Source organism: Euprymna scolopes, chromosome 27 (assembly GCF_053919585.1).
Source record: "Euprymna scolopes isolate OS-2025 chromosome 27, ASM5391958v1, whole genome shotgun sequence".
NCBI lineage: Eukaryota > Metazoa > Mollusca > Cephalopoda > Sepiida > Sepiolidae > Euprymna > Euprymna scolopes.
The window spans coordinates 51,566,730-51,586,375 of record NC_136508.1 but is presented as its reverse complement, the minus strand read 5'-3'; the positions used below and the strand labels follow the sequence as shown (position 1 = coordinate 51,586,375).

At 34.8% G+C, this 19,646-nt stretch overlaps 1 protein-coding gene across 1 annotated transcript in view; it reads right to left on the bottom strand.

Moving 5' to 3' along the window:
- LOC145248856 (DNA polymerase epsilon catalytic subunit A-like) overlaps positions 1-19,646 on the bottom strand; it is a 191,724-nt gene that overhangs the window by 18,190 nt on the left and 153,888 nt on the right. The window contains exons 41-46 of the mRNA XM_080110580.1: positions 19,520-19,609; positions 17,962-18,046; positions 14,095-14,298; positions 11,087-11,251; positions 9,180-9,251; positions 4,323-4,430 (exon numbers count right to left, since the gene is read on the bottom strand). Of these exons, the coding sequence (XP_079966706.1) occupies positions 4,323-4,430; positions 9,180-9,251; positions 11,087-11,251; positions 14,095-14,298; positions 17,962-18,046; positions 19,520-19,609 (724 nt within the window). The remainder of the gene's footprint in view (positions 1-4,322; positions 4,431-9,179; positions 9,252-11,086; positions 11,252-14,094; positions 14,299-17,961; positions 18,047-19,519; positions 19,610-19,646) is intronic.

Genomic DNA, 19,646 nt, shown 5'->3' with positions numbered 1-19,646 from the left:
ACTTTGAATAGAAGGAAATTAACGTTTCTGAATTTTTGAGATGAGGATTGGTTATTCGTATTTAAGGCTCCTAAAATTCATACTAGAATTGTCCGCAAGAACTCGTGGCACAGTGGTTAGAGTACTGAGAAAATCAATTGTAAAAAGTGATATTCTCCTGAAGGTTGGAGGTTTAATCTTCAGTGTGGGTGACCAAAATCTACATGTAGCAAATTACTTGTAGATTTCGGTCACCCACACTGAGGATTGAACCTCCAACCTTCAGGAGAATATCACTTTTTACAATTGATTTTTATGTAGCGAATTACTTAGGACCTCTATCCAGTCATGGCTGACGGAACAAAAGCATGCTACCCCCGTGAAGTAAATAAAGGGTTCTGCTTGAAATTCCGTCCAAATTCCCGAGTTCGACAAGATACACCTGAAGAAGGTCGGAGGTTATATCGACCGAAACATTGTGAAAATCACATTCAAGATGAGAACAGTAGTCCGATGAATCCAAATACGAAGAAGAAATATGTCTTTCTCTATTTTGAGTTATCTCCTCTTGAATTGAGAACTCTTGATAAGAGTTGCAGTTGTACGTTGACTATAGTTTCACAAAGTTACTTTCTCCATGAAACTGTAAAACTGAGCAGAGTTGTCAGTTTATGGATACTTCAAGATAGGGTATGACTATTGCAGTTGATATTTTGAAGGCATTTGACAAAGTACGACAATCTAGTCTTCTACGTAAAGTTATTAGGTCTTTTCTTACTGATCGAAGCTTGCAAGCAAATCTGAATGGTGTCTCTTCATTCTGTTTTACTATCAATGCTGGGAAAACAAAATAGAAAAAACTTGGTTCTTCTACAGTATTAGTCACAATTGAAAATCACATTTTAAGTAAAAAACACTTAGATGTACTTGCGTTTCATGCTAAAGTATCCTCGCCAAATATTAGGGAAAAAAATGATTAAGTAGAAGATTATCTTGCATCTGTATAATTATAAAACTCTGTGGACCATACGGGCTTGCTTGAATCTTGTCTTCGACACTCAGGTGATTCCATCTTTTAAAAAGGATGACAAGTGTGTGTATATGTGTGTGTGTGTGGGGGGAGGGGGCTAGGCTAAGAGGCTAGGGAATGAGGATGGAGAGTTATATGTCATAGTTTTGATTCTAGCTGATGGCATCCAAGATATATATATATATATATATATATATACTTTTAGTTTTGATCTCACTACTATATATTAGATATGATATAATAATCAATAGAGAATTGTCTCTATAATAAATACGGAATCTGTATGAATTAAAATATATTTAAGCATATTTTACGACTGGGCAATGCCAGGCAACCTGCTAGTATTTTACTAAAAATAAAAAACGGTTTTATCATATTCTGTTTTTAAGTTATTTTCCAAGACCCCAACTCTCGATTGGAATGTAGGTTGATATCATCGCTCAGCAATTGGCTGATTCCTAGCGTTTGGTGTGTGCACCATCTAATATTTTCCGGCGTCGCTCATCATCTATCGAACAAAGGTATTTACACTTATAAAATGAGAAGAGAGTCATTCTTTTCCTAAAGATTCCTTTAGAACGTAAAAACAATCTGTGTTCCAAAAAAAAAAAAAAAAAAAAATCTAATCTTAAATATACTGGTTTGATGTCTATTTTACATGATGGCATGTGTTGGATGGCTTTTAGAAATTAATTTCCAGACAAAGCTATCTCTGGCCAAGTCTTTATTCATCCCTCTTTACAATAAACTTGATGTTACACAACAAAACTTTTTAAGTGTATCACAATGTAGCGTAATGAAATTTGGCACATTGTTTATTTTAAAAGGAAGAGGGTTTTGCCTGGGCATAAAATACGCTTAAATATGATATTTTGATTCGTCCACATTTTGCATATATTATTATTGAGTCGTGATTTCAAAAGTAAAAAAAAGCAGTTGGGTGCCATCAGCTAGAATCGAAACTGAAAGCAAAACTGTAGCATTCAAAGCTGGTGATGTTACCACTGTATCAACGTGATGCGCATATGAACATATAAACTAAGATGAATATACAAAATTTATGAGTTTTTCCATTTTGACTCCTTAGCTTCTTTCTTAGAACTGCACGCCTATCGGATTGTCTTCCGTTTTCCTGCTTTCCAGCTGACTACAATACGTCTTCAAGTCTGACGTAAACAAGTTTTTGATGAGCCGTTCCATTTAAGTTAACAAATATACCGAATTTCCATTACTAACGATTACTTTATTGCCCAATTGCCTGCTGTACACTCTTTAACCCTTATCCTCGAATGGCTTCTGGGCCTTGATAGGTGGTGATGCCTTAGTAAAAAAAAAAAAAAAAAAAAAAAAAAAAAACTTAAAATTTATTTTAACCGGCTAAAGACCCATAAAATAACAGTCGACACAAAATCCAATCATTTAAAGCCCCTAGCGTCGTTCTACGACATTTAGTTTCGGAAGATATCTATAAATATAAACGTGAAAATGTATGTATGTGTGTTCGCTTTTTCTGTGTGTCTACAACAGCCTTCTTTCAGAGAAGCGGTCGGTCGGTTCACAACTTTTTAAAACTTTTTATATCACATACAAATCGTAATATCTCACAGTTAACAACGAAGCTCGCCTGTCTATTTAATTTGCTCGATTTCGGGAAGATAAATATTCAATATTTGTCGCTTGCCGCATGTGGGTTAGTCTTTTTCCTATAACATCTTCGGGGGGAAAAAAAAAGCTTTCAGCAGTAAATGAATACTATCCCGCAGTTAAAACTTGACCTCATTTAAAACGGGCACCTGCTAAATCCAACTAATTAAATAAATTCAAACGTGTTTCCGTTAGCATCTCGCGGTGGGCCAATGGTTAACATCGCACTTTTTTTTTTTTCACACTTTAATTTACAACTTTGCCACAAGGGTTCGGGTTCGATCCTCATACTTACTTTTTTTTTAACCCCCCCCCCCAACACCCAGGCAACGCCGGGTACCCCTCGCTAGTAGAGTTTGAAAATATGGAGACAGGCAGACACGCAGACAGACATGGTGTCTTTTATAAATTAGATTAAAAATTTTTTAAAGACACTTCTTACTTTGGCTAAATCTTATTAGATTATTGTGACCACACGCGTTAAAAAATGCGGTGCTTCTTCGCTATTAGAGCGAAAATCGAAATATTGAATTTCAAGTAAAACGAATGGTATCTACTTAATTGTCAGGTCACAGTAATGAACATATCCAAAAATTACAAAACATGATAAGGTAGAAAATTATTTATTAACGAAAACAGCTTCCAGAGACAATCAGCAAAAACTGAGCTTTGCTAAATTGTCTTAAGACTACAAAAAAATTATTACCTCCCTTGTTACAATTAGAACTCTTGCGCGAGTCTTTTCTAGTCTCGCACAGGGACACGCGTTCACATTTCAAGCTATATTACTTGTCATATACATGCGCGCGCACAAGCATACGCGCCCACGTCCACACACGTACATATATTCACGTTCGCGTACATACACACACACGCTAGCGTACGCACATGTAATCATGCATGGACAACGTCACTTCCCCTTTCAAAGGAAATCCACACATGCGCAAAAGACCACCGGAAACAAGTATAAAAGAAAGAGCAATAAGCAGCTTCTTCCTTTTTAGGACCAGCTTTCAAGCTGGTCGGTCTACGGACCGACCGCGTGCCTCACACACTTGCTACTATGTGGGACAAAAAGCTAACAGACCGTATGTACACCTTCACACTCTTTCTCTCTCTATCTACTACTTGTGCCAGAGAACACCACCACGTGGCTGACGGCTAACATGGCGCACAGTTTAACTGATTTCAACCCTCTATTCTTTTCTTTGTCTACACGCTGGACTATCATTCTCATTTCTACGACTCACTTCTCTTCCCAGGCGCGAACAAACGATAGTGAGATGAACACACATTTCCTTTTCTTTCTACACCACCAGTCATGCAACAAACGATGGTTACACCCGCGCGGACATGAACACATGTTATATCTAAAACATTCATTCTTTCAACAGTAAATAAACGACACGTTTATCTTATCCATCAATTGAGTTTTTGTTTCCTTCAATTCCATTCGTTTCATTATTTTCTTGTAGCGAGTTAGGGTATTATATCCTGGTCCGCAACACTCTCCAGTTTATATTTTTTAGCAAAACTCAATTTTTGTTAATTGCCTTCAAAAACTATTTTCAGTAATAATTAATTTTCTACCTCATCGTTTTTAATGATTTTTGGATATGTTCATTACTGTGACATAACAATTAAGCATTTTCTCAATGTTTACACTCACCTGAGTTTGACTTGGTCGTCTTCGTATCGGCGTGTTGCCAGGAGTTCTGCGCCGATATTCTTGTTGGATTTGGTTATACATTGACAAGATATAACCAGCGACAATCATCTGAAATATTCAGACATCAAAAAAGTAATTGAAAATCAAGAGAAATTAGAAACATAGTGCATATGAGTGCACGGGAAAGAATCAGCAGCAGCAAAGGATAGCTTGTTTGCAAAGAGATTAGCAGCAGCAGCCGAAAAACTACATACGCAAATTAGGAATTGTACATGAGAAAAGAAAAAAAAAAAAAGGAGAGAAAAATGCACCACGACATGGAACAGAAGCAAAGTGCGTATCAAAGAAAATGGACATGTAAAGTTGAAGGCAAGAAATGGCTGGCTACGGCCGGCGTGGGGTCAGAGAAGAAGGGTGTACACCATTCAAGATGGACGCTAGTGAGAGCCCTTTAATGGTAATAAAAACTTTTGTTAAAAAAAAAAAAAAGGGCGACCTGGATTTTTATCTATTTATTTATTTCCTTTGCTCGTTTATATTGAGTTGCATGTTTTAGTGGTGTCTTCAAATGGTAGACGTCACAGGTGATAGATGCTCAGTAAAGGGAAAAAAAGGGAGGTAGGGTGACAAAGAATTGAAAATATATGGTTTGAGTCCGGCCATGTTTTCTTGGTTTGGAATAAAATAAGCACGTGATTAAATGGGGAATTAAGCTGAGACTGACTTATTAGAGAGAAAAAGTAATGTTCCTAGATTGGCTCCAGATTAGCCGATTTTTGAATCGATACTTTGTAGCCATTCAAATTCAAAGATTGGCTCCAGATTAGCCGATTTTTGAATCGATACTTTGTAGCCATTCAAATTCCAAGATTGGCTCCAGATTAGCCGATTTTTGAATCGATACTTTGTAGCCATTCAAATTCCTAGATTGGCTCCAGATTAGCTGATTTTTGAATCGATACTTTGTAGCCATTCAAATTCCAAGATTGGCTCCAGATTAGCCGATTTTTGAATCGATACTTTGTAGCCATTCAAATTCCTAGATTGGCTCCAGATTAGCCGATTTTTGAATCGATACTTTGTAGCCATTCAAATTCCAAGATTGGCTCAAGATTAGCCGATTTTTGAATCGATACTTAGTAGCCATTCAAATTCCAAGATTGGCTCCAGATTAGCCGATTTTTGAATCGATACTTTGTAGCCATTCAAATTCCTAGATTGGCTCCAGATTAGCCGATTTTTGAATCGATACTTTGTAGCCATTCAAATTCCTAGATTGGCTCCAGATTAGCCGATTTTTGAATCGATACTTTGTAGCCATTCAAATTCCAAGATTGGCTCCAGATTAGCCGATTTTTGAATCGATACTTTGTAGCCATTCAAATTCCTAGATTGGCTCCAGATTAGCCGATTTTTGAATCGATACTTTGTAGCCATTCAAATTCCTAGATTGGCTCCAGATTAGCCGATTTTTGAATCGATACTTTGTAGCCATTCAAATTCCTAGATTGGCTCCAGATTAGCCGATTTTTGAATCGATACTTTGTAGCCATTCAAATTCCTAGATTGGCTCCAGATTAGCCGATTTTTGAATCGATACTTTGTAGCCATTCAAATTCCAAGATTGGCTCCAGATTAGCCGATTTTTGAATCGATACTTTGTAGCCATTCAAATTCCTAGATTGGCTCCAGATTAGCCGATTTTTGAATCGATACTTTGTAGCCATTCAAATTCCTAGATTGGCTCCAGATTAGCCGATTTTTGAATCGATACTTTGTAGCCATTCAAATTCCTAGATTGGCTCCAGATTAGCCGATTTTTTAATCGATACTTTGTAGCCATTCAAATTCCAAGATTGGCTCCAGATTAGCCGATTTTTGAATCGAAACTTTGTAGCCATTCAAATTCCTAGATTGGCTCCAGATTAGCCGATTTTTGAATTGATACTTTGTAGCCATTCAAATTCCAAGATTGGCTCCAGATTAGCCGATTTTTGAATCGATACTTTGTAGCCATTCAAATTCCTAGATTGGCTCCAGATTAGCCGATTTTTGAATCGATACTTTGTAGCCATTCAAATTCCAAGATTGGCTCCAGATTAGCCGATTTTTGAATCGATACTTTGTAGCCATTCAAATTCCAAGATTGGCTTCTGTTGTCCATTTCAGATAATCCAGATCTATCTAAGTTCCACCATGACTGATTTTATTGTCCCACTATCTATTTAGCCCTTATCCTAGAATGGCCTCTGGGCTTTGATAAATGATGACCTCTCCAAGTAATAAAGAAAGAAAAAAAAAAGAGAGAGAGAGAAAAAAGGTGCTTTTTGAATGAAAACTTATAAGCTGTTATTTTCAGTGAATATTAACACTACTAAAGGCCAGAATCTGGTCAGGATGAGGAGAGTGAGAGATTCTAGGAAATAGGGGAGGCAGTCAGAGCTGGTCCATTGAGTGTAAGGCAGTCAGTTGGAGTTAGATGTTCAAGAAGGCAACAGAACATATATTCCAGTCAATGGGCAGAGAGAAACAGTCAGAGACGGGGTCGAGGCAGTCACTTGAAGTCGGATGTTTCAGGAGGCAGTTAATTTTCAGTAATCCTCAGAAACAGATGGTCTGTTGTGTCCAGATCTCATTCAGTAAGTCAACATTCAACTTAAGAAAACGAGCCCCACCATGGTCTACTAATATATTAGAAGACCATGGTACCATGCTTAGGATGGGGATTGTTTTTTACAGAAAAAAAGAAACTTAGAGCCAAAAAAGTTCACAAACTGTCTGCTGCTAAGATTTTGCTCTCAGTTATAAAGAAAGTCCTTTGTGTGGTAACAATCATGAAAGATAGAAAGAAAGACGAGTTGAGAAAGCCTTTTCTTACTTACTGCTGTGGTATGAGAGTTCGACTAACATAGGATTCTTTTTTTTTGAAAGGTTGAAATACTTTATCAAAGTTTAAAAGTGTTTGCTCCCTTTGTTTGCAATTTAAGCTTACAGTTTGCAATTTCATCTATTTTAAATTAAAAGTCCTCTCGTGTAGAGTAGTTGAAATATCTGCGGACAAAGATAACTTATTATCTGAAATAATGTTTCGATAGTGTTCTTTTAGAACAAATAACTTTCCCCTCCATAGATAATAGACATCTTACACACCGATAAAATAGATTTACAAAACATATACTATATACACTTAAGACTATGATAAAGACACTATACACCTTTCTACATTACACTATATTATACGCTCCTCGTTAATTTAGAATTTGATAAAACTTCCCCCAACATCATCTATAATTTTAATTGATCTATTGTGTTCCTAATGAATCCCATGCTAGACGCCGCATCCCCACTATGTTACCTAGCATCTTCTCTACTCTTCTGATGAGAAGCATTAGGCTTCAAAATGCCTTGGCATAAAGAGTCCCTTCTATCCCCCAACTAATTGTTTGTATTCCCTTATTTAATAAATGCACCAATCTATATTTACTAATATATAGTTTTTGTGACTTCATTTCCCATCCTATTTGTACTCCTATATATATATATATATATATATATAAAATATTCAATAAAAAAAAAATTGAGTCTGTAATCTATAAATATAAAAGCAAAAATGTATGTATGTTTGTATGTGTGTTCGCTTTTTCTGTATGTCTACAAAAGGCTTTTTAAAACTTTTTATATCACATGTAAATCATAATATCTCACAGTTAACAACGAAGCTCGCCTGTCTATTTAATTTGCTCGACTTTGGGAAGATAAATATTGAACATTTGTCACTCGCCGCATGTGGGTTAGTCTTTTTCCTATAAAATCTTGGGAAGCGTTCCTGCAGTAAATGAAATACTATCCCGCAGTCAAACTTGACCTCATTAAGTCATTAAAACGGGCACCTGCCAAATCCAAGTAATTAAATAAATTCAAACGTGTTTCATGGTGGGGCAATCGTTAACGTTGCACGTTTTTTTTTTTTTTCACACTTTAATTTACAACTTTGCCTCAAGGGTTCGGGTTCGATCCTCATACTTACCTACCAAAACATTTTTTTTTAACCCCCCCCACCTCACCCCCGGTGTTTCCACACACACCTCCAAACACCTGGGCAACGCCAGGTACCCCTTGCTAGTAATAAATATGAATTAAAATATATTTAAATGTGCTTTACAATCCGGTAGGCCAGGTGCCCCCCCCCACACCTACTAATTAAATAAATAAAAAGTGTAAACTATCTTGTCAGCCAACCCTGTGACCTCTTTCCTTCTCTTTCTTTTGACTAGTTTTATTTTTTTTTTTTTTATATAGAAATTGCTCTAGAGGGAAAAAAATTATACATACAAGATAAACATGAAATATACAAAGAAAAAAATTGGTGTTAGTATAAAGACCCTCACCTGATTACTAAACTATGACAGATACACAGATTTGCCAATAGAAAGAGTGATGCGAGCCTGGATGTCTTATTTACCTGGCACCTCTTATGAAGTATTGAAAGGTGACCTACATCTCCGGCAAATCAAGTGATCTGTCATCTGATGGGATAGAGATTAAAAATCTAAAATAGAATATTAAAAAAAAAAAAATGGCAAAGAATAGAAAGGGGTGAACTAAAAACGAGGCCTAATGATAATCACACACTAGCTAAATTATAAGCTTAAGATACCTAAATGTTTCAATGGCATTTACTGGATAAACACCCATATCAAGATGCATCAAGATGAGTCTGAAAGTCCTAGGGTTACAAGTGAGTATGACAGATACATCAGCCAGTTTTATCTTAGTATGGATTTTCGAATTTGAACTCTGGTTGTGAAAACACATGGAAACTATTGAATAGTATATTCTTAAATTTAAAGCACTTACGTTAAAATTGGTTTGACAGGCAGCAGATTGTGGCAAAAAATGTACAATGTTCCAATTCATTTCAATTTCAGGCTACAAAGAAAAAGAAAGATAAAAACATTTGTAGAAACAAGAATAGTAGAATCAGGGATGGTATAGGGGTATGTGTTGAACAGGAGACATTGTTGGTATGGTCATGTTGAAGGAATGGATGAAAGGTCTTGCAGATAATAAATGTAGAAGGATTAAAGTAGCAGGATCAGTTCATAGAAGACAGACAAGGAAAATATGGGAAAAAGAGGGATGAATAAAGACCCGTCCAGAGATAGTTTTAAAAGTCTATTTCTAAAAGCTGTGTAACACATGCCAGCATGTAAAACAGATATTAAACTGATGATGATAGCACTAAGTTTTAAGATTAGATTTATTTTTGAACATGGACCATTTTTACATATCAAAAGAATCAAGAGGAAAAGAATGACACTTTTCTCAATGTGTAACAGAGATACACACACACACACTCAATAGCATCATTACATCATTACAAAATGCACACACACAATATAAATACATATATATACACAAATATATATATATGTGTGTGTGTATTTATATATATATATATATATATATATATATATATATATATATATATATATATAAGTAAAATGATTGATAATTTATAATTAAAATTAAAAATTGGTTTCACAAGGAAGAACAAACAAAATCAATAAATTGTATGATCGTTTCCAATATTTTTATTGATACAGACAATACGATTTGGGCAATAATTTCATCATTTGATTTTATAAAACAAAGTCTCTCTCTCTCTATATATATATATATATATATATATATATATATATATAGTCCGAATTGCATGTTGTATCCATGTGTATTCCTTTTTAATATATTTTAATATGTATGAATAAAAAATCAATATGAAAAATATATAAATGTTTATATCTTTTCTGTATTTATTTCCTGTGTGTTGACGTGTAGGAATACAAAAAAGTCTTTTGAAAAAAACAAGAATGTTTCCTTCAAAAGCACATAATTTTCGACCGATCCTTTGATCTTCCTTCGGATTCACACTGAGGAAGATCGAAGGATCGGTTGAAAATATGTGCTTTTGAAGGAAACATTCTTGTTTTTATCAAAAGACTTTTTGTATTCCTGCACGTCAACACACAAGAAATAAATACAGAAAAGATATAAACATTTATATATTTTTCGTATTGATTTTTTATTCATTGTTAGCTCCGTCGATCTCGAGAGATCATGAAATTCCACGTCCTGATTCAGTCGAGGGATTACAGCTTGTGGTGTGGCTCTTCAGGCCGATACGGGAGCCACAGGACCTGCCACAGTTGCTGCAGATGTAGCTTTTCTTTCTTTAATATATATATATATATATATATATATATATATATATATATATATATACTTTTATATGTGTATTCTTTAGCATAAAAAAGTTTGCCTGTTTTCTCTCTATGTGTGTGTGTGTGTATATTTTTTAGTTACCAACCCCAATCGCCCCTTTTTGTGTTATTGTCTCAACTCTCCATCCCGATATCAAATGTATGTGTGTGTTTGACCAGTAAACTCTGAAACTACTGGTCACATGACTGAAATTAACAGAAAATACTAATCATACACCAAGGATGGTTCATAGCAAGAAAAATCTTTGCTAGGATCGATGTTGGCAAAACGTTCATTTCAAATTGCCGAAATGTTTCTAGTTTTGCGCATACGCAAATTCAATCATAGCTAGAATTCATTCAATTTTAAATCTTTCTTACAAGTATTTTGAGTTCATCAGAGCACGTTCCATTAAAGTACTTGTTTCAACTTCAAGCTGCTTACGTCATGTGGCTTAATGCTTTGTACTGAGCACGTTCCATTAAAAGAAAAAAGTTTCTAACCTCTTCATCATCGGACTGATTGAGAACTTCTTCTGGCTCCTTCTGATGCAGTTCTAAATCTTCATCTTCAGAATTCTGAGCAGTTTCTTCTTCATTTGGAGCAGCATCACCATTTTCAGGTTGTTCGAGCAAAGGGAACTTGCCTTTGACACCACCATGGTTGGCCTAAATCAGAGTATAAAAAAGAAAAATTATTATTATGGTCTGATAAATCTAATAAATAAAGTAAAATCAGTCTTTATTGTTTCTTTGTCATCGATAGCTTTCTTCCTACAAAATCTAATATTTAATTCTGATTCATCAGTTCTTACAGTGGATCCTTTCATCATATTTTTTCAAAACAAAACTTTCAAGTCATTTTTCAAAAACAATTCCGATGGCCAATTCCTACAAAATCTGTTGATACAAACTTACAGAAAAAGTAAAATAAGTAATCAGAGTTTAACTTTATGCAAAAAATCCTGGAAACAATATATCACTTATCTCGCCTCCTTTCAACATTCCACGGACTTAGTTACAATAAGATTGTCTCTCTTATTGTTTTTTCCTCATTGATAACTTTCTTCCTAACAAAACCAATATTTCAGATCAATATTTATTTGTACAACAAAGTCGAGTCAGTTTATTATTTTCTCTGTTATTGATAGCTTTCTTCCTACAAAATCAATATTTCAAATCAATATTAATTTGTACAACAAAGTCGAGTTAGTTTATTATTTCTGTTATTGATAGCTTTCTTTCTAAAAAAAATCAATATTTCAGATCAATATTTATTTATACAACAAAGTTGAGTCAGTCTATCATTTCTGTTATTGATAGCTTTCTTCCTATAAAATCAATATTTAGTTTTGGTCCATCAATTTTTTTTGTTTTTTCTTTGCATATTTCTTCAGCATGTTAAACATAAAATGTAATTCTTGGATATATGTATATCATTTATCTTCCACCATCCAAGTTTTATTTAAATAATAAGATAGTCTAACACTGTGGTCATAAACATGGTTGCTTTGATCTCCGCTTGCAGCATTAATTTTGCTGAACAACTGTGATATAATTAAACAGTCTGTCTGTGGATGAGTATATTAGTAATGGTACAATTCCAATATTTTTTTCCGATTCCATTCTAAATTCCAAATTCCAATTCTTTACAAATCTCTGAATATTTTTTTGTTAATAGTTGTTTTCCAATTACTGTAAAATACAAATTCAGTAAACAGATATTTTCTTGAACAGAAAACACACACTTGTGAACGATAATATATAGCTTTTAGTTTTACATCAATAAATATTTATTATTTTATCATTATTATCAGCAGTGGAAGATTTTATTTTAAGCAAAAAAAAAAAAAAAAAAAAAAAAAAAAAAGAAAATAGTGGGATCCTTCTACCGCTCCAGAAGATATCTCACTACTGATGCAATTCTCTATCTATATAAAAGCCAAGTACATTCAAGGATGGAGTACTGCTGCCACATCTGGGTAGGAGCTGCTAAAAAAAGCCTATCCTGCCTTGACAGAGTACAAAATAGACTTCGTGGCATAGTGGGGGATGCCCTTTTCTCTTCCCTGCAACCTCTCTCCCACAGAAGAGACGTTGCGAGCCTGTCTTTGTTTTATCATTATTTCCATGGCAAGTGCTTGTCTTAGCTCCAATCCCTGGTCCCTCCTCGCCAATCTTTCACGATAAACACCGTCTAGCTGAAACCACTGTCAAAAATTTTCCCCACTCTTTATCTATGCCTAAACCAAAACGTAGATTCCATGAACAAAGCTTCTTTCTTAGAACTGCACACCTGTGGAACTCTCTTCCATTTTCCTCCTACTGACTACAATATGGTTAACTTCAAGTTCGACATAAACAAATTCTTGATGAGCCGTTCCTCTTAAGTAATCCAATTGACCAAATTTCCACTATTAACAATTACTATAATATTGTCCCATTGACTACGGTATACACATTAACCCTTATCCTCAAGTGGCATCTGGGCCTTGATAAGTGATGACTCCTTTGTAAAAGAAAAACTGAAAGCGTTTTGTCTTTTTGCCAAACGAAAATTACAAATATGGGGTCCCCCTCCACAAATGAATGTTTGTGCAAAATGTAAAAAAAAAAAATCCAATGTGTGATTATTGAGAAAAATAAAAACGAACAGGAGTGAATTACTAGGTTCAATCTTTCCTTTGAAGGAAGACCAATAAGGACGAAGAAAACAAAGATTTAACACCAAAATAAAAAAAAAAAATAAACCTTATGACATATGTTTTAAACAAGGAAACAATTCAAGTACATCCTAAAATGGAGTACCATTGCCACATCTGGGCAGGAGATGCTCGGCACGTCTTATCTTGCCGTGACAGAATTCAAAACTGCCTTCGAAACCTAATGGATGATGCCCTTTTCTTTTCCCTGCAACCTCTTTCCCACAGAAGAGATGTTGTGGGTCTGTCTCTGCTCTATCGATATTTTCATGGCAAGTGCTCATCTGATTTCCCCCCTCGCCTGACTCTCACAAAAAAAAAAAAAAAAAAAAAAATACTTGACTAGCTACCTATCAACAATTTTCCCTACTCTTTATTTGTGCCTAAATCTTAACGCAGATTCCATGAACAAAGCTTCTTCCCTAGAGCTGCCTGCATGTTAAACACTGTTTCACTAGCTTTGTGGAACACTGTTCCACTGGCTTACTTCCTGACCGATTCCAATATTGTAGCCTTCAAGTCCAATGTAAACAAGTTCTTGTTGAGACGCCCCCTTTACATAATCAAATTGTACCCAAATTACACCATTAAAGATTACTACACTAACACCTTACATTTATTGACCTTTATCTCGAATGACCTTCGGAACTTTGAAAGAAAAAAAAAAAAAAAAAAAAACACTTTCAGAAGAGTTTCATTTATAACTCAATTTTACCAAATCCATGTTTTAATATTTGCAAAGAGAAATTCATTAATGGAAACAAAATTGATCATGCGGTCTACATTATTGGTAATTTCATCTCTACTTACAGGATCCATCCAGAGTAGATATTCCCAACATTGTTCCGGCGTGAATTCAATCAGGTGGAAGAGATTTCGGGACTTTATACTGTTGCTTATATAGTCGACATAACCGACTGCGTCATCGATGGCTTGTTTCTTTGTGCAGAGCAAAATGCGGTTGAAATTAGCGTAAACAATTACAGAGCCCAAACGTTGGAATTCAGAAATGAGCTGAAAAACAAAACAAAACAATTTAGTAAAAAAAAATAAAAACAAACTTCAATTGTTATGTAGTGAAAACCTGGTAGAAATTCACATGAAAGAGGATCTTGTCTAAATGCATTGTTGGTATATTTGTTACCTCTCTCTTGAGGTTTGAAAGAGAGAAACAGACAAAATATAAAGGGCAAAAATCTGTTTGTATGTATGCATGTATGTATGTATGTATGTATGTATGTCTGCCTAAAACTTTTGACAGAGGCGTTGGATTTTTATGAGATGAGCATCATTTTGAAGCTCGTCCCTTTGGACGAAAAATATCAAAAAATTGGCTAAAAAAATTAATTCCTTCGCTCTCAACTGGGCATTTCCCTACAGGGAGGGGTAGGTTTCTTCATGACAATTTAGCCGAACACACATGTGCAAAAAATGTTCTTTCTTGAATTAGTTTAAATATAAAAAAAACTTACCTAACTTCGCTCACGTAATCATAGACCAGTCGTTATAGTGGCAACATCGTTATCTTAAGATTGCACGTTCGAGCCGAGATATTAGATTTTTTTTTTTTTTTTGGATTTTTAAAGTTTTAATGTTGAAACAAGGTTATTTATGCCATTTTTTTTTATTAAGTATTTTTTCATCACGTTCGTTTTTTTTTTTTTTTTTTTTTAAAAGAAGTTTTAACATTCAAACAAGGTTATTTACGCCATTTACTTTTCGTTCACTCATTCTTTATTTTGTATCACTTTCCTATTTTTTTTTGTTTTGTTTTTCCGATTTAAAAAAAAGTTATATTTAAACAGGTTAACCCCCCCCCCACACACACACACCTCACCTGGGCAATGCTGGGTACCCCCGCTAGTGTATGATATGAAAAGAAACTGGAATGTTCGGGAAATATCAATCATACAAGTTAATGTAGGTGCCATAGGACTTATGAAGAAGAACCTGAAGTCCTACTTAACTAATATACCTGGTGAACCAAGTGCAAGAGAGATCCAGACAATTCTACTTAAGGGAACAGCTAGGATACTAAAAAGACCTCCTGGTTGGTTTCAATAAAAAGCAGGGGAATGTTGGCAGCTGGTTTAGCTGCCTCATACCCAGCATTACAATCTTCAAAAAAAAAAAAAAAAAAAAAAAAAAAGACAGAAAGCAATTATCCTCCGGTTCAATCAAAATTGACAGTGAAATAGTTTCTTGTAGTGTCTACATCTATCTCTTGTGCACGAGTGAATAATAGGTCCTGAGATATATCATAATGACCAGAAATTGTCGGCGAAAATGAGATCACTGTGTAATTGTTGGCACTCAAGGGAGAAACGGTTAAACTACTTGACGCATTAAAGCAAAATCGAATAAAAATCTCTCCGAAATAAATCTACGATATAAAAAGTCTGTGTGTGTGTGGGAGTTTCTTTCTCATACGTTCCGAAACGACTGAGCCTTTTTTCTTTTCCTAACAAATTTCACACATTTTGGCAGTGTTCTTAGATATGTTTTGTACGAAAATTTATCCGAATTGATGCACTAAATCAAAATTGAATAAAAATAACAAAGATAAAAATAAAACGGATATTCTTAAAATGAAACAATTCAAATTATGCCCTAATCACTAAAATGCTAATTAAATTTGATTGATTGATTGATTTTATTGTTGTTTTACGGCATATCAACTGTCTCTGAGATTATTTAATGCCGAATTTGCACATTTTGTTAAATGTATTTATGTTTTAAGTTCTTTATAACTTCAAATATTTATTCATGATGTTTGGTTTGATTGTTTTGTTTTATCAGATATCATCCAGTTCGAGTTATTTATTAGAATCTAATAATTTTTTAAGAACTGTTTAAGTTTACAGTTCTTTATATCTTCAAATATATTCATGGTGTTTGGTTTGGTCACTTTGTAGCGAAAAAACAATTGTTTTTATTTTGACTTTGCAGAACATGATTGAGTTTTGTAAGGAGAAAGGAAAAAAAGAAATAACATCAATGTTTGGTGCATTTTGGGTCAGGATGCCAGTAGCCAGTGTTACATATATAATGTGATCATCAGTTTCTCTCAGTCGTATAACAAAAAAAGTTATTTTTGTTTTAAAATGAATACGAGACACTTTTTATGATTTCAATATAGGCTTCTTTATTTACACATCAAAATAAAAGTGACAATTAAACATCAGTGCGGTGGAGGTTACATGGAGTAGGGTGGGTTTCAGAACTCTGTCGACCTGTATTTGTCGCTCTGTGCCTCCTCCCTCCTCCCTTTCGACTATGTTGTTTGTTGTTTTATTATTCAACTCTGACCTCCTAACCTTATTCTCGCCAGCTTTGTGTATTGTTCTTTTGATCTAACCAATTTTAATATCGGTTAGCTTTCCCCAGGCAGACTGACATCATCTTGATGCATTTCTTTTTGGTGATCCTGGGTTCCAGGCACCAGGCCATGATTATAGGTTAGCTTCATTTATTGTTTTACTGAACTTCTCTGGGTCAGAGTTCCTGTGTCGATTGACGTCATCATGATGCATTTTTCCGATGGCCCCAGTTTATTTCCGGGATCATGAATTATACGTCACCTTATTCCTGGGAGTGACTCATTATGTTCTGGCAACTTTCTGTAACTTTAGACAGACTGATCTGGTAGCACAAGAATTAATGGTGTTTGGTTTGGTCACTTTGTAGAGAAAAAAAAATTGTTTTTATTTTTGACTTTGCAGAACATGATTGAGTTTTGCAAAGAAAACGGAAAAAAAGAAATAACATCAATGTTTGGTGCATTTTAGGTCAGGATGCCAGTAGCCAGTGTTACATATGTAATGAGTTATAATCATCAGTTTCTCTCAGCCGTATAACTGAAAAGTTCTTTATCGTGATTCGCTAAGGAGAACTCTAAGTGCAGAAGGACCATTGTTATTCTAGAATTTTCCTTCACTTAAATAAGTTGCTCTATCAAAGTTTTGAGAGTCTACTCGACGATTTCATTCATGGCTGGCGGAAAGAAAGGTATGGATTCGTATCTTTCTTTTCAATTATCAGAAAGAGAAATATTACACCAACTTGCACTCATAGCATCTTGTATTTCTAAATAGTCACCCATCTAAGTATTTACCAGGTTCAATGTTACTTAACTTCAGTGATCAAGCAAGTGAATCAATGATTTTAACAAATAGAAAATATTTGTGGCTTAGTGGGGGATGCCCTTTTCTCTATCCTGCAACCTCTCTCCCACAGAAGTGACGTTGCGAGCCTATCCTTGTTTTATCGTTATTTCCATGGCCGATGATCGTCTGAACTCCAATCTCTGGTCCCCCCTCGCCAATCTTTTACGAAAAACACCCGTCTAGCTGAATCCATTGTGAAAAATTTCCCCCACTCTTTATCTGTGCCTAAATCAAAACGTGGATTCCATGAACACAGCTTCTTTCTTAGAACTGCACGCCTGTGGAACTCTGTTCCGTCTGCCTGCTTCCCACCTGACTACAACTAGGGTGTGTTCAAGTCCAACGTTAACAAATTTCTAATGAACCCCCCCTTAAGTAAACACTTCATCAAATCTCCACACTAACGTAATGTACTTGCAATAACCCTTATCCCTGAGTGGCTTCCGGGCCTTGATAAGTGGTGACCACTGTGTAAAAAAAAAAAAAAAAAAAAAAAAAAAGAAAACATTACCTGCATGAAAATCTTTTTCATCATTCCACTCAGCGTTCGTCTTAATGCTGGGTCATACATGAGAGCCGTTGGAGATCGCAGCCACCTGAAACAAAGGGAATCACAAATGAGTAAATAGAGGAAAGAGACACATACGATTATCGCCCCTCTTACATGTTTCAGCCGATCGATGGTAATATCAATTTTCTCTCTTTCTTTCTCCTTCCTTTTTTTCTTAAGTAGCTCGCGATTAGGACACATACACCATGCGCTCCGAGTGTGGCTTACAAATGCAAACTGATGCTGTAATGCAATGAACTTTCGCGTACATCCCAACTTTATCGAGGTAAGCCTACACATTGTAAATCATGAACACACAAACTCTACAATCAGAAATTACCTCGGTAACAACCGTAAACAAAATATTTAATTTCAGTCCACACCTGATTGGCAAAGATCAACCACATGCATATACGCATGCACACACATATCTTATGCATTTTTCACAAAAGTTATTGTCTATAAAAGATGTGTAAATGTTCTTTGTTGTTTAAATAAAGTCTACAGTTATATATATATATATATATATATATATATATATATATATATATAAACTCGGTACATATTTTCATTATGTTGATGAACACGCAAGCTTACCACAAAATGTCTATTTTTGGTTTCATTGATCAGGGTTTTCTAAATGGCAACAGTTAAAATTACAGCAATTTTCTTTTCAAATGAAAACGGGGAGGCAAGGTCTCTCTTGGTTAGATATTAAGATTTTAGACTTAATTTCCTTGGTATTTTGTTGATCCCATGAACAACACTGTTCTGCTGGCCTGCTTCCCTGTTGAATACAACATGGTAGCCTTCAAATCCTATGTAAAGAAGTTCTTGTTAAACTGTCCCCCATAAATAATCAAATTCTACCCAATTTACACTATTAACAATTACTATACTACCACCTTACATTCATTAACCCTTATCGTCGAGTGGCCTTTGGGCCTTCATAAGTGGTGACTACCAAGTAAAAAAAAAATTTTTTTTTTAAAATCAGGATTCATATGAGTATTTTTTTAAAAATTAAATTTAAGAACTTTTCAAATAACCCCCCCCCCCCAAAAAAAAAACTTTACCAAAATATATCATTGAAGAATAATGACTAGTTGAGGATGCATCAACAATCAGTCTGGTTGTGACTTGGTTGCTGCCCTGCTGATGGATGGTCTTTTGCAGGAGTTCTGAGACGCTACCAAGGAGGCTCCTCGGGCATTTTTTGCACAGCAGAGTGTACTAATCTTAAAGCACTGGCTTTTTACCTTAATACCTGACCTTGAAAGGTAAATAAAATAAGTAAATTACGCTGAAAAAAGTTAAACAATTCCTTCTCCATGCCATAAGTAATTTTCGTTTTTATCATCCGTTATTTGCATCAGTTACTTTTCTTTTTTCTTGCAAAATTTATTTGTACAGAATTAAATAACAGAGGAATACTAGAATGCATACCAACACAAAAAAAAATGCCAGAATTCATATTAGTGATTAGGGAAACAAAAAGCAAATAAAAAAAAATAGATACCTGTAAAAGTGTACAATTTGGTTGTCTGCAAAAACATTTCTGTAGGTTGTCACATCTCTTACCCAGCCTTGAACCATTGTCTTCAAAACTCTACATTTAAAAAAAAAAAAAAAAAAAAAAAAAAAAA